The sequence below is a fragment of the Notamacropus eugenii genome, chromosome 1 (assembly GCF_028372415.1).
Source record: "Notamacropus eugenii isolate mMacEug1 chromosome 1, mMacEug1.pri_v2, whole genome shotgun sequence".
Classification (NCBI taxonomy): Eukaryota; Metazoa; Chordata; class Mammalia; order Diprotodontia; family Macropodidae; genus Notamacropus; species Notamacropus eugenii.
Genome location: NC_092872.1, coordinates 454,055,103 through 454,068,960, shown reverse-complemented (window position 1 = coordinate 454,068,960; position 13,858 = coordinate 454,055,103). Strand labels below are relative to the sequence as shown.

Sequence of the window (13,858 nt, the reverse complement as noted above, 5' to 3'; positions counted from 1 at the left end):
ATAAGGATCCTGGATGACATCCATGAGGTTATGCTAAAACCATCAGGAAGGTTTTTGTGAGGAGAAATGGAGGTGCCGCCTTTGCTTCCTCTGACATCTTGTAACTACCTGTTCTTGTGGAATCAGTCAACAAACTGCCTTTTCTCTGCTCCTGGGATTTGGTAGAGGTGTGGAGTAACCAAGGAGATAACAGAGATAGTTCCTGCCTTCAGGGGACTTCCCCTCTAGTGAAGGAAACAGGATGAGCCAGAATGCATAGAAAAGCTAGAAGATCTATATACACAATGAAAAGGGACCCCTGAAAAAGTCAGTTAGGTGGGAAAAATCAGAAGAGCTTCCTATAGGAGGTGAGTTTGTATGGCAAGGCTATGAAGAAATAGAAAGAGGAACAAAGAGAGGAGAGGACAGCTGTTTTCTTCCTTCAGGTTCCCAGCTTGGAATTTTCATCCATCTGGGTAAGGAGAACAGGAGCCCCAGGAATGTCCTGAAGAGCTCTGACAAATGATTGACAGTAGAACCAACTCCCTATTCCTGTTTCCCAAAGGATGAGTTGAACAGGGAGTTTTAAATGGTCTTCCTGTCTACTCAGCTTTATTTCTCAGAATCAGGGACCAGCCAGAGATTTTTGTTCAGGTAACAAGAGAGCAGTCTGTGGGAACCTTCAGACACCAAGTTTGTTTCCAAGCAGTTCCCAGGGAGCCCTCTTTTTGGAGAGTGGTCTAGCCTGAGTTGACCTATGCATGCTGCCTTGCATTTTATGACAAAGGTGACACTGAGACCCTCCCTTTCTCGATCCCAACAACATATAAAAGATCTGCCTTTCCCTACAGCTAGAGACCAGAAGTTGTTCTGCCATCCTAGCCTAGGGGCTGGGGATCACAGTAGCTGTGCCAGTGACTTAGAACCAGGGGGTCCGCATTCACACTGCTCTGCTTCAACTTTTCACAGTTAGTGGGCACCTGCCCTTCCTGGCCCTTGAGAATGCCAATGGAGAGAGAGTCCTCCTAGGATAGGGGGGAGGGGACCACTCAAAGATAAAAAAGAGGAAACTGAAGTTAGACAGTTTAAAGGGGAGAGAATAGTGTAAGAGTGTGTTTCTATCTTCTCTCCTTTCCCCTTCCCCCTTTTGATCCAGTGGGAGGTTCTTTGGGGGCACCAGGGAAGCCCGTGGATATTCTCTCAAACAAGAAAAACTGGAATGATCGTTGAACTCTGTATCGGTTTTTATAATGCTCAACAAGCTGAGACCTGCAGAGGAAAATCGTCAAGCTACCCTCCCTCCCCAGTTTCCAGTGCTGCCAGCAGCCTCCTCCTCTCTTCTCTTCTTCCCTTCCCCTCTTCTCTCTCCTGCTTTTTACACCTTTTCTCCCCTTTCCCCTTTTCTTTCTCTCCCTCTTTCCTCTCCTCTTTAGTCTTTTTCCTCTCCTGTCTTCTCGTCTTCACCACACCCCTTTCCTCTCCTACTCTCTCCTCTTTCCTCCTCCTCTTTCCTTCTTTCTTTCTTTTGGTTCTTTCCCCCTCTCCTCCTCTCTCAAGGGAGCCATAGACTGAGGAGATAGCAGGAAGAGGAGGAGTAGACAGAAATGCTAGTGGGCAGAATTGTCCAGAGTATAAGAATGGAAAGTCAACTTTTCCAAGTATCTGGTCAATTTAATCTTTAGGATTTAAAACTAACTATATCGCCAGGTGGGGAATGCTTCCGCCCAGGCAGGCCTGTGTGCAGCCTGAAGCTGGACAGCAGGCACCTCTCAAGTGAAAAAAGAAATGTCTATTTCATTCCCTTTGGGCTGTGGACCAGGGTTCAGTTTTCTATTAGGCAGAATATAGCTGGGACGGTAAGGGAAGTAAATGGTGAAGTAAAACTTGACCAGCCAGCTGTGCTGTTTTCCCACAAATGTTTTAATTCCAGGTACAGAGGGTTCATCCTGAAATAGCTCCAAATAAAGACACATCAAAACAGCAGCGAGCAAAGACAGGCCATAGAAACACTCATACCGAAGTGGAAATGACTCTGAGATTTCCTGTGTGTGGCCCAGGGTAGGCAGTATTTGCTCTGCTCTGGATGGGGGGGGATGGGGGTAGGGTGGGGCAGACACATACAAACTGGCTTTGTTGTCCCAGTTTCATTCTACTCTGAATTAGAGGGGACAAAAGCAAACCCAGATTAGGACTAACCAGAGCCCTCTCCTGGGGTCAGTTTTACTTGGCTTCCTGCTCCTTTTGGAAAACCTCAGCCCTTCTCCTCTGAGAGGACCAATGAGCATTGCACTGGTGTTTAGGTAGAGATGGTCATAACCAATCAACCCACACAGTGAGCCACTGATATGGAAGACCCTTAAGTGTCCCGAAAGGCCCAATCCTAATTGCCTAGAGGGCATGGAGTGTAGCCTGTAATGGGTTAATGGGTTGGGCAAAAAGTAGAAGCTGGGGTGTGAGGCCACCAACAGCTCACCCCGTAGTGTAATTTGGGGTAGCTCAACAGGGACAGGTCTCCTACTCCCAGCCTAGGATTACCTTCCTACCCCTAGCCTAGGGGTATCTCCCTGTTACAATAATGTCTGGCACATAGTAGGGCTTAATAAGTACTTGTTGATTAGACTAGACTTGACTCTCTCCCTTCCCAGACGTGGAGAATCTGGGTACGGGGATGGGAACAAACAAGCTGGGGCCAGAACAGTTCTGGTATATGACCTTGGAGCCCTGGCTGGGACTGAGGCAGAGGAAGCCAGCTTCACTGGGACCTCACAGTTAATTAATTGTTCACCCTAGTGATTCAGAGGTAAGGCTGAGGTTTTTGTAATTCTAGGCATCCTCACTTTGAGCCTCTTCTCTGCCTTCCCCCACCCCCATGCCCACAGGGCTCTGGACCCCTTCCTCAGCCATCCCCATCTCATCCAGACTGCTTTGAAGGCCACAGATAGCCTCTGTCTGAGCTGACCTCTGGAGTGACCTCTCTCCTAGCTCTCAGATACAGTGAGTGAAGTCTTGCTGTTGTACCTTGGGCTTGGGAACTGCAAAACAGACAACTTAGAGCTAGAGCAGGACAGCAGTGGAGTGAAAGTTTGAGTTGGGGAGGGGAAAAGAGGTCAGATGACCAGCCTGAACCCCTGATCCTTGGCCTTCACCTCTCAGGAAACAAATTCTCTTGGGGCACTCTTGCCCTTTGCTCTGGAGAATGGAAACTCACTAACTTGTGCAGCAAGTGATCATGATCCTAAGAAGAAAACACTTCCAAGACCCCAATTCCTGCTGTTTGATTCCTAGGGGACAGTGCCATGCCTCTGCAATTGCTCTCTCCCCATAAGAGTTGGACCCCTCCTGGTCAGGCCTCATTGCCACCCCAGTAGATTTTTGCCATAATGAAATCTTGAAAGTTCTCCTGCAGAAATACAACTGTTAGGAAACTGATTTGGAAATGACACCAACCAGTCAGATCGCCCAGAGAGCAACCCCACTACCACCACTGGAGGTTCAAGTATGGAACTGGGGCTGCCGTCGACAAAAATGAAAAGCCAGAGCATGGGTTCACTGACATCAAGAATATGCAATGTTTATTGAGGAATGGGACCTGGCCCTTGACAACCCTTCCATGTAGTTTCACTCTGGCTTTAAAAAGACAACAAGCTCCACTTTTATAGAGATTTATATATAATATATTTATATATTTATATATATTTTGTACATAAAACAGGCAACATGAAATTCCCATCTATCACATCTGGAAAATAAAATATCCTCCCACAATAATGACAACAAAAAACAACTTGGCCCTTTCCTTCTCCTCCCCACCTTCCCATGCCTTGATTTCTCCTGGGTATGCAGCTTGGCTGCTCAGCTGGAGGTGGGGGTGCCTTTGGAAAAAGTCTCCCACCAGTTCCTGACTGTCAGAGGACCCCAGTCTGGAGGTGGTGGTGTGGGCTGGGCTTCTTTGCCTGGGCCCGGGTCTTTGCTTTTTGATTGTCTTGAGGGATCCCAGGACATCTCCAAGGTTCCTCTCTCTTGCCCCAAACCCCTAGATCAGGCGACTTGCCTGCCTTTGCCTTTTCCCAGCACCACTTCTGGGGAGTCGCTCCCTGGGGAGCAGGGGAGAGGAGGAGGGGGGCACAAAGGAAGAGGGAGGTAGAAGGTATTCAGCTTCTTTCCACCCCTCAGGGAGAGGAAAACAACAATAATAAAAGAAGAGGAAGGTGGGGACTCTGGAGAGCTCCCTTCCACTCCTGAACAAAGAACATCTCTTGGTCAGAAACTGAGTGAAAAATAAAAACAAGGTGATGAACCGGCTTCAACACTAATTAACACACAGAGGAGGACAGTCACACTTCGGCCCGCACAATTGAGACCTAGCCTGGGATTGGGGCTTGCAATCAATTAATTGAGAAAGCAACGGGCTTGGCCGCTTCTTGTAACTAAACATCCCATCTCATGGGGGTTTATTCATTGTGCTTCGTATTATTACGACTTCGAGATATACAGTACAGACATTGCTGCTCAGTTTGGTTTAGCGCCCCCCTTTCCCTTCCCCTTCTCCTCCTCAAGGGAACAATTTCATTAGTCCCCTGACTCCTCCACCCCTTCTGCCCTTCACACACCATTTCCTTGGAGGAGTGGGGAGCTGCTGACTTAGGACTTCAGCCCCTCAGTCACTCTTATGGGGAGAGCTGCCTGCAGATCACTGCTCAACTCTTCTTCAGGACTGAGTTTGAAGGAAGACACCCCCACCTCGGCCCAGAAACTCGGCTCCCACAAGTCTAGGGGCAGCAACCACAGGCTTAAAGCCAAGTTACTGGGGTTTCTTTCTCTTCTTAAGGACTTTGCAACATTCTCATCGGAATATCACCAAATTGTTTCTCCGTTTCAGTATCCCCGTAAAGCAGTCGCCCACTCTCTCTTCTCTCTACCCCCAGCCCCATCTCCCTCACCATACTTTCTCTGGCCTCCGAAACCTCAGTCCCAGGATGGCTGGAACTTCACTTTCTACAACTTTTCCCCAAGCTCCCGCATCTCTCCTAAGCAGAAAGAGATGGGGAGAGAGATAGAACCCAGTAAACTGGGGGTGTAGGAACATGGGGAACCCCTAAATCAAAAAGCAAAGGCACATGATTTGCTCCTTCCACTCCATAGACACTTGGAATCCCAGAGTTTCAATTTAGACGCGTCTCCGCTCCTAAGGCACAGGGTTATTACTTAATACTAGAGCTGCCTGGCTTCCGGGCTTCTCTCCCTTCCTTCTTCTCTGCCCCCCACCCTCACTCCCTGTTTCTTCCCGCCCCCCCCCCGCCCCGACACCCCGACTAGAAAGAAACTTGAAGACGACAACCTAAAGGCAAATCTCAAACTTAAAGAGGTTCTGGACGGCTTGGGAGGTGGGGGTGCAGAGAATCAAAGCCAGCCAGGGTTTATGGCACCGGAATTTCCTCGTTCTGTCTTGGACAGTCTCGAGATCAGTCTGATCTGAAATTTAAAAAATAATAATAATAGCCCACCAGCCTCCAAAGTAACGTCCTTCAGTCCAGCGTCTGGATGGGCGCGGAGGGTGGGAATGAGGGACGGAATCCACCAAGGGGCCTGAGAGCCACCAGTCTAAGCTGGAGAGGGTTGGCGGGAGGTGAGCGCTTATTCACGCGCAGTTGCCCATGGCTTTAACCAAGGAACTTTCTGGGAGCTGGCGGAAGATACCTCGCAGCGTGTCCAGCTCCCGAGTCAGCTGCTCCACCCGCTTGCGCAGCCGGTCGTTGTCATTCGTGAGCTCCAGCACCTTCTGCTGGGTCTCCACGTTGCGCTGCTTGGCCTTGTCCCGGCTCTTGCGCACAGCGATGTTGTTGCGTTCCCGACGCACTCGGTACTCGCTGCTGCTCTTGTCCACTGACTTCTTGGATTTACCCCGGTGGTCCGTGGACATCATCTTGAGTCCGCCTCCCGGGGGCAGACTGTTCTGCTGGTGTGGGTGGTGCGGCGGCTGCGGCGGCTGGTGGTGAGGGCTGGGCACAGGCGTGGGCGGCGGCGTGGGGTGCCCAGGTTGCAGGTGCATGGTGGTCTGGCCGCAGTGGGCGATTTGGTACTGGAGGTGGGATGCCGGATGGTGGTGGTGGTGATGGTGGTGGTGGGCTGGAGGAGGCGGCGGTGGTTGCTGCTGTTGCTGCTGCTGCTGCTGCGCCTGGTAAGAGTAGAGGCCGGACAGCGCCAACTGCTTAGCCTCGTCCTCCTCCCGGGGCTCCTGCTTGATCACCAAGGGTCGCAAGGCAGGGGCCCCAATGCGCTCGTACAGGGGGTCCAGTTTGCCGTCCAGGTAGCCCGTGGCCATGCAGCCGTAGACGTGGGGGTGGCTCCCAGGCCCGTGGGCTCCGTGCATGGCGTGGCCGGCGGGATGCGGCTGCGGAGGATAGTCGAACTCGCTCCCCGCCAGGGCCGCTTTGGCTTTCTCCTGCTGCTTGCTGTGCTGGAACAGGTCGGCCAGGAACTCGTCGTTGAAGGCGGCCGGATCGATGTAGGCGCTGATGTCGATAGAGTTTTCGTTCTCACAGATGTCGCCCAGCTGTTCCGAGGCGGCGGCGGCTGCAGGTGTTGCGGGGGGCTGAGGAGGGACCGAGTCCCGGGGGTAGCCAAAGGCGACGCTGCTAGGCTGGTGGGGGGGACTCTGGAGGTGGCTGCTCATCGGGGGCCGGGACTCGACCTCGTAGAAGTTGGTTTGCTCCATGGGGGAGCTAAAATCTGCCCGGCATGGTGACCAGCTCCGGGAATCCAGACTGCACGGGCACCCGGACTTCGGGGAACGCCCCAGCGGCCGCCAACAACCAACGCGATCAACCCAGGCCGGGACTGAGAGAGGGGAATTAGCTTCCTCTGGGGGAGCAACAGGAGCCCAACTCCCTCCTTCCTTTTCGCAGACTTCGGAGAGATGAGTGGGGCTACGTGCCCTGTTCTTCCTCCAACCGCGGATCCGACCCTCCCCTCGGTTCCCTCTCAGCGCCTCCCAGCTCGAGTCCCCTTGCTTGTCCGCCCTTAATCGCTAATGGCTCGACTCCCTCCCCGCTGCTATTATATAGTCTCGACATCCCGGGCTAGGGATCGCCCTCTAGTGGTCCGGAACGCCTTCTGGGAAGCTATGACCACCGGTGGCAGGTTTAGATTCCCTGGGTCTTAGCGCCAGGCCCTCGAAAAGAAAGCTATCCCCTCCCCCGTCCCCTGTCCGCCTGGCTCCAGACACCCCTTTCCACGCTAGCTCTTTGTAAGGGGGAAGTGTGGCTCGGATCCCAGCCCCTCGGCTGAGAGGTGCAGCTGCAGAACGCCCACTTTCCCTGAGTGCTGCTTCTCTGAACAAACCACCACTAGTGTAAACAGACATGCGAGCCCGTTCAGTATACGGGGGAACTTCAGAGAGCAAAGAATTTCCATTGTGTCAAAAAGTAATTCACCCTTCTCCATCTCCCTTCGGGCGGCAAAGTGTGCCTCCCCTCCTTTCCCCTAAACCTCAAAGAATTCTTTTTTTTTTTTTTTAAGATCAACTAAACTAGCGCGCTTGGTTGGAACCTATTGGAAAGGCTAAGAGCTAGGGCGCCCTGATAAGGAGTCCAGCGAAATATGTCTCTCAGTCCAAGGTACTGACTGACTGTAGGGGCCGAGTATTCCTTCGGCCGGTGGCTCTGGGGGTGAGAAGAGGAAAGGGGAGCAGGGAGGCCAAGAGGTCAAGGGGAGGCCCGGCCCTCTTTGTGCACAGGATTTGAGATTCTCTTTCACAAGGAATGAAACCTGCGATGAAATCGGGGGTTCTAGAAGGTGGATGGGGATTGGGTGGGAGGTCTGGGGAGTCAAGTTTCCGGATACAGAAACCCGGCGCACGGCACTTCTGAAAGGTCTAAAGGTAGTAGTGGTTCTTGTGCTTTATTTATCTCTGATCGCCAGATGACACAAAAAAACATATCCGATTTACAGCCCGAGCCACCACAATGTGGTCTCCTGGGGACACCCGGCTGACGGGAACCGGAGCTAGGACCCAGGGAGAGGAGGGGAGGGAAGGGAGGAAAAAGAGGGAAGAGGGGAGGTAGCCGGGGAAGACTGTGGCCCTAAAAGGAATAGGGGGCGGGGAGCGTTCGCATGTAAGCCACGACCCACCGATTAGAGATGACATTAAAAAAAAAAATCACTTCACCAGGGCCTTAAAGGTAATCGTCCTGGAGAGCTTTGACTCTGGCTGAGCGCGATGCCAACTTTGCCCCTTGCATCTCCCCAGCTGAGCACTAGAGCCTCTAGCTCTTTCATAGGGTGGTTGCTGCTTGGGACACCAAAAAGCGTCGCTCCAAAGAGGAACACTAGATTGTGGAGTCCAGACTCTCTAGAAAAGAAAGTAAGAAACTATGCCTCTTGCATCAAAACCAGAGAGGAATAAATGAGTCTTTTTAAAGCTGGGATAGCCAGTCTCGTCAGGTTGGTTCTCTCTTTCCCTTCCCCTTCCTTCCTTCCTTCCTTCCTTCCTTCCTTCCTTCCTTCCTTCCTTCCTTCCTTCCTTCCTTCCTTCCTTCCTTCTTTCCTTTCTTCCTTCCTCCCTTCCTTCCTTCTTCCTTCCTTGCTTCCTTCCCTCCTTCTTTCCTTCCCTTGTCTGTCTCTTTCCTTTCTCCTCCATAAAGTTCCTTTCCAACGATTAGCCTCACTGTAGTAAGTTCTTTTCAGGAGCATTGGCTGTCAAAGGGGGAAAGGAGATGACTTTAAGACATTTCACTAATTTCTCAGCTACTATCAGCACAGGGAATAACCTTGGGGTGCGGCTACTGCCTTTTGATCGGTTCTTTACTTTTCCTAGGTTCACAGTTTCCTGTCCCCAGTCTCCCCTCCCACTAGGGTTTGGGGTGAGGGGTGGAGGCAGTGATCTCTTATCCTGCCTGTTTCCTTGAGGTTGAACCTGAAAAGGAAGCTATGTGGGTTGGGTTTGGGGAAGGTTGGGGACCTGAAAGCTTGTCTTTTACTAAGGAAAACCCTGAACCCTCACCATTCTGGATAAAATATTTTTACAGATATGACACACGAACATATATACTTAAAATATATATATTGTGCATATACATATAACACACACATATATACACACTCAGTAGGGATTGAAGACAGGATTAAGTCTCTTCAAGGTTTAAATTCATGTTAGAAATGTAAAGGAGAAAACTAGCTGATCATATTAACTCTATATTTCTGAAATGCAAACACTGTACCAGAGATGCCCATCATGACTCTAACAGCCTTAGACAGCTCACTCAGAGCCCTGTTCTCTTCCTCCTCCCTAACACATCCCCCTACCTGCCTCTGGGCCCAGGCATCAATTTCCAAGTAATCTTGAAGTATGAAAAGTCAGGGGTTATGGGGGAGCCAAATTGTACCACAGCCTCTGCTTTCTAGACTATTCTCCATATTTCTTTCATTTCAACTGAAAATTTGGGCTTGTTTGTCCAGGTGAGATCTGGAGAGCTGTAAGGAATGACATTTATAACCAAATCAATGTAGCTTATCTTTTCTAAATTATAATAGTAACTACTCTCAGCTCAGGGCGCCAGCCCAGATAACAAGGGGAAGGCTTTTGGGGTGACTCTCTCTCATCCCTATTACTTACTTTCTTTTAAGGCACAAATGTTTCTGTTCTCCAGTTTGGGTCACCTTCCTGTGCAGAAACAGATAATAGCTGTGGACATCTAAACTGGTGCGTCTTTCAGATTGAATGGTCAATTACTATGCCAGTAGTCTCTGTGGAGGCCAAGTTGGTTTTAAAGAATAGTTTGGAAAGCCCTAGATACCAGTCACAAAATTTGTACAAAAGAAGAAGCAGACTAGCTCAGGGAATGAATACTGTGCTTTAATCATATTTCTATTCAATATGTTTCCCGGTGATTAATATCCCAAGTGTTTCGTTCCCCATCCAAGCCCATAAGCAAAGAATACTTTTAACCTAATGCATTAGGATGAAGCAAATAAGAAATGAGATAAATAAAAGAAAACAATTAGATCCTGTATATCTGAAAGTTTTAAAAAATTCTGGGCTAGATGAAGATTCATTTAAATTCTATGAGGTTATAAGAGCATTTAGGGGAAATGCAGCAACTGAGCAGAAGCTGTTTTTTTCCTGCATAGTTAATATACCATCATTAAAGACTGTAAGAAAGTGGGGGGGGGGAGGCTAATCAGGCTCCTTGTTTCAGAACAGTGCTAGGAAATAGTAAGGAAGGCGTTTAACCTTTTAGACTAGCAGACTGTCCTGGCTTCCGCATTCACGCTCTGCAAATGACAGCGGAAAGATTTCAGCTGATATTACTCTGATGGTAAGAGTGGGGATTTTCTTCCTGATCAGTGAAGGATGAACAGATTCTGTGTTGGCTTTTCTTCCCTCTCTTCTCTTTTTATATGTTGATATATTGCTCGAATTAGCTAGCAGTGGAAGGCTTCTATGAAGTAAGTACAAATCATGGAGCATAAAGCTGGAAGAACCTGAGGAGTTCATCTGCTCCAACAAGAAATTACATCTACTCTAGGCATTAAATACCTGAAGCTGAAAGAGGTTAAGTGAGTTGCCCAACATCATATATCAAGTTAGTAGGAGGGAGGAAAAGGGAAGAGAGGAGAAGAATGAAAACTGGTAAGGAGTTAAGGGTTCTCCCTAAAGAACCGAATTCAGTCAGAGATGAAATATCTGCTATACTCCCCTTCTATCTTTTAAGCAAGGAAAGGAATGGCAAAAATAATCCAATCTTCACAGTCCCCAGTAATAAGCTACTTCAAAAACTGAGATACTCTAGGGATTTTCCTTCCTGAGATCCTCTGTCTTGCCACTTTCACATCTCTGCCCCCCCCCCCAAACTCCCAGATAACAACGAGGGCCAAAGTGTGTATCTGTCTTTTGTGTGCATGTGTGTGTATGTATGTGTGTATGTATATATATGTATGTGTGTATATATACCTTCACATGTACACACACATATACATATACTTGTATGTAAATATGTATTTATGGTTCCTAATGCATTATGAAAGAGAACTGTATTTCTGTAAGACACCTAATGAACTGATACTCATAACAGTGCTCTGACTTTATCTTTAAAATATATGATGATTGAATATTTATGTACTTGGCTTAACACATAGGAGTTCCATACAGGGGTCTCTGCCTATGAAGACCCAAGTGGCTGAATAACAACAGAATGGTAATTCACTTACCATTTATTAATCACTCTCAGTCACTGGGCTCAATACAAGGATAAATGAAAACCAATCTCTCTCCTCAAGAAGCTTATATCCTAGTAAGGATGACAAAACACTTATGCAGAAAAGCCTGATAAAAATAAGAATCTGATAAGTGCAGAGGAGGAGTAAAGACTGCTATGAGATCAGATGAGGGAGAGATATTTCTAAATGGGAGGAGGAGGGAAGATTTCATAGAGAAAATGCTATTTGAAAAGAACTGAGATTTGTGGGATTGATGAGAAGATGGTGAGAAGAACGTATTCCAGCCATAGGAGACAGTATGAACAAAGATGGGGAAACCCAAGATGGATTCAGTCCTAGAAAGCACATGCACGAAAATGATGAACCAAACCAGACTGGGGTACAGATTATATGTCTACCAAAGTCCTTCAGTCATCTTCCAAGAGAGGAAAGATTTGAAAGAGGGATGGTGAGATACATTATAAATGACGTATGGAAGACTTCTCTAAGGATTTTTCTTCTTTTCTGGAACTTAGAATAGTGCCTGACCTGGAGGAGGTCCTTTAACAAATAGCTTGATTTCCATATGAAGAAAGCAAAAGGAGAGGAATGATTTAAGAATGTCATAGGAGATAGGAGCTTTGGGAGTTAACTTGAGGCTCAAGTAGTAAGGATGCTTTGAACTGCCTGGAACAGAGAAAGAAATTTTAACTTGTATGAAAACTAAGGAAAAGTCTGTAATACCAGAGGCTTATAAACTGATTTCTCTTCCTGATAGCTGTGAAAATTCATCTTTTTCCTATTCTATAATTGGTACCAGCTTGCCATGCTCTCAGCAAAGAGTCAGGGAGCACATTTCAATTCTTTAGGTCCTCTGATCTTGCTTCAATGTGTAGAATCACTGGAGATCTCTACTTGAAGGAGAAAGGACCCAAATTACATCAGCAGCTAACTTTGCTCAGGGGTAATGGAGTCATCAGCTCTTGAGGGAGCTAGTCTTTCACCTCAGAATCTGACCCTCATTTAGGCAGCCTTCAGGTCCTAAAGAGAAAACCAAGTGCTTCCCTAGAATGTGAACCTGCTAAAAACAATTTTATTGCTCACTCTCTCTCTCTCTCAAAAAAGAACACCCCAAATGGAAAAATAAATGTAACACATCATTGTCAGTGAACGCACTAGTTCTGAAGGAGGCCAGGCTGGTAGCTTAAAAATGTCATTGACTGCTTTTATTCAATTGGCAGGTGAACACAGACTTCATTGTAGCCATTCCCTGACAGCAGGGAAAAATAAAGAAGGGAAGAAAATGTTTTGTTGTTGTCTAGATGATGTCCATCAAAGTATGCTAAGCCTAAGGGAGGTCTTCGTTAAGATGTAATTCCCTTGAAGGAACAATATCCAACAAAGAAGGTATTAGGAATGAAAACCAGTCTACATCCTACATGGTTAAAATGGAGCAAACTTCAGTTAAGGTTTCTAATTTTATCTAATAAATTAAAATATAAATGTAGGATTTATGATTCTCATTAGACTAAGTTAAAGTTGACAGACTTACACATCGGCACATTTCTGCCAGATGCAGTTACTTATGTTAGAATAACATATGTATACATATATATACATGCATGTATATTATGATATGTATACATAAATCACACCTCAACAAACACCTCACCAACAGTCCCTGTAAAACATACCCCCTGAAAACAGTTTGTTGTAAACTCTTTGTGAGAAGGGATGGTTTCATTTTTTGCCTTTTGAATCCCCAGCCCAGCACAGTCCCTGGGCACCTAGTAGATGCTTAATAAAGGCTTATTGATTGGTCAATGGAAAGAAAATTCATGTCCTGTGTGGCCCTAAGGCTGACCGCTGTATTTGACCAAGAGTTTTATTGCAGTTTTATTTACATTTTGTAGTCGTCGTATAGGTGGTTCTGTTGGGTTTGCTTTCTTCATTTCACATCCTAATGTTTTATTTTTAAGAGTGCTCTGCATCTGATTTTAATTGAAAATATGCCATATATATTATATATCCCACTGTATATTACCAGAAAGTTGTGTCTGTGGTCAGTTGGTACTTGTAACTTGATTTTTTTCTGGATTTCCCTTTTATGTGTTACCTTGTTCCATTAGAAAGTACAGTAAGTGTCTTTCTTTATGCCAGGCACTGTGCTAAATGCTAAAGATACAAAAGTAATGAGATTATTTGCTGCCTATGTTTGTATACTCAACAGTTAGCACATAGTAAGGAATTTAATAAAATCACTCTCTCTCTCTCTTTCCTGCCCCACCCCTCCCAGCCCCCAGTGAGCCGTAGGTCAAGACATTTCAGTTTTTTTTTAAATCAAGAGACTATTTGTACCTTTATGTCTATAACCCAGTGGTTCTGTAAGGAAGGGTGAACCTAGGCACATGTTCATGGGTTCATGAAATCATCCTTATTACCCATACAAAGAGTTGCCTAGATCTCAACATCTCTCATCACTATTTGCCTCCTTATTCGTCTATATTCATTTTACTCCTCTACAAGTACACTTCTCTGATCTTTTTCTGTTTTTGAACACACACACTTCCATCACTTCTCCTCCCTCTTGTTTCCTAATAGTTTTGATATCAGCTTCTGTTCCTTCAATTCCTTCAATATTCCTTCAATAGTTAGTTGATACTATACCAAGAAAACATCTTAC

At 47.0% G+C, this 13,858-nt stretch overlaps 1 protein-coding gene across 1 annotated transcript; it reads right to left on the bottom strand.

Moving 5' to 3' along the window:
* Positions 1-3,524: 3,524 nt before the first annotated feature.
* On the bottom strand, positions 3,525-6,995 carry CEBPA (CCAAT enhancer binding protein alpha). The gene has a single exon (XM_072632037.1). It carries the CDS (start codon positions 6,692-6,694, stop codon positions 5,618-5,620), a length of 1,077 nt encoding a protein of 358 aa, XP_072488138.1. The 5' UTR covers positions 6,695-6,995; the 3' UTR covers positions 3,525-5,617.
* Between the last annotated feature and the right edge of the window lie 6,863 nt (positions 6,996-13,858).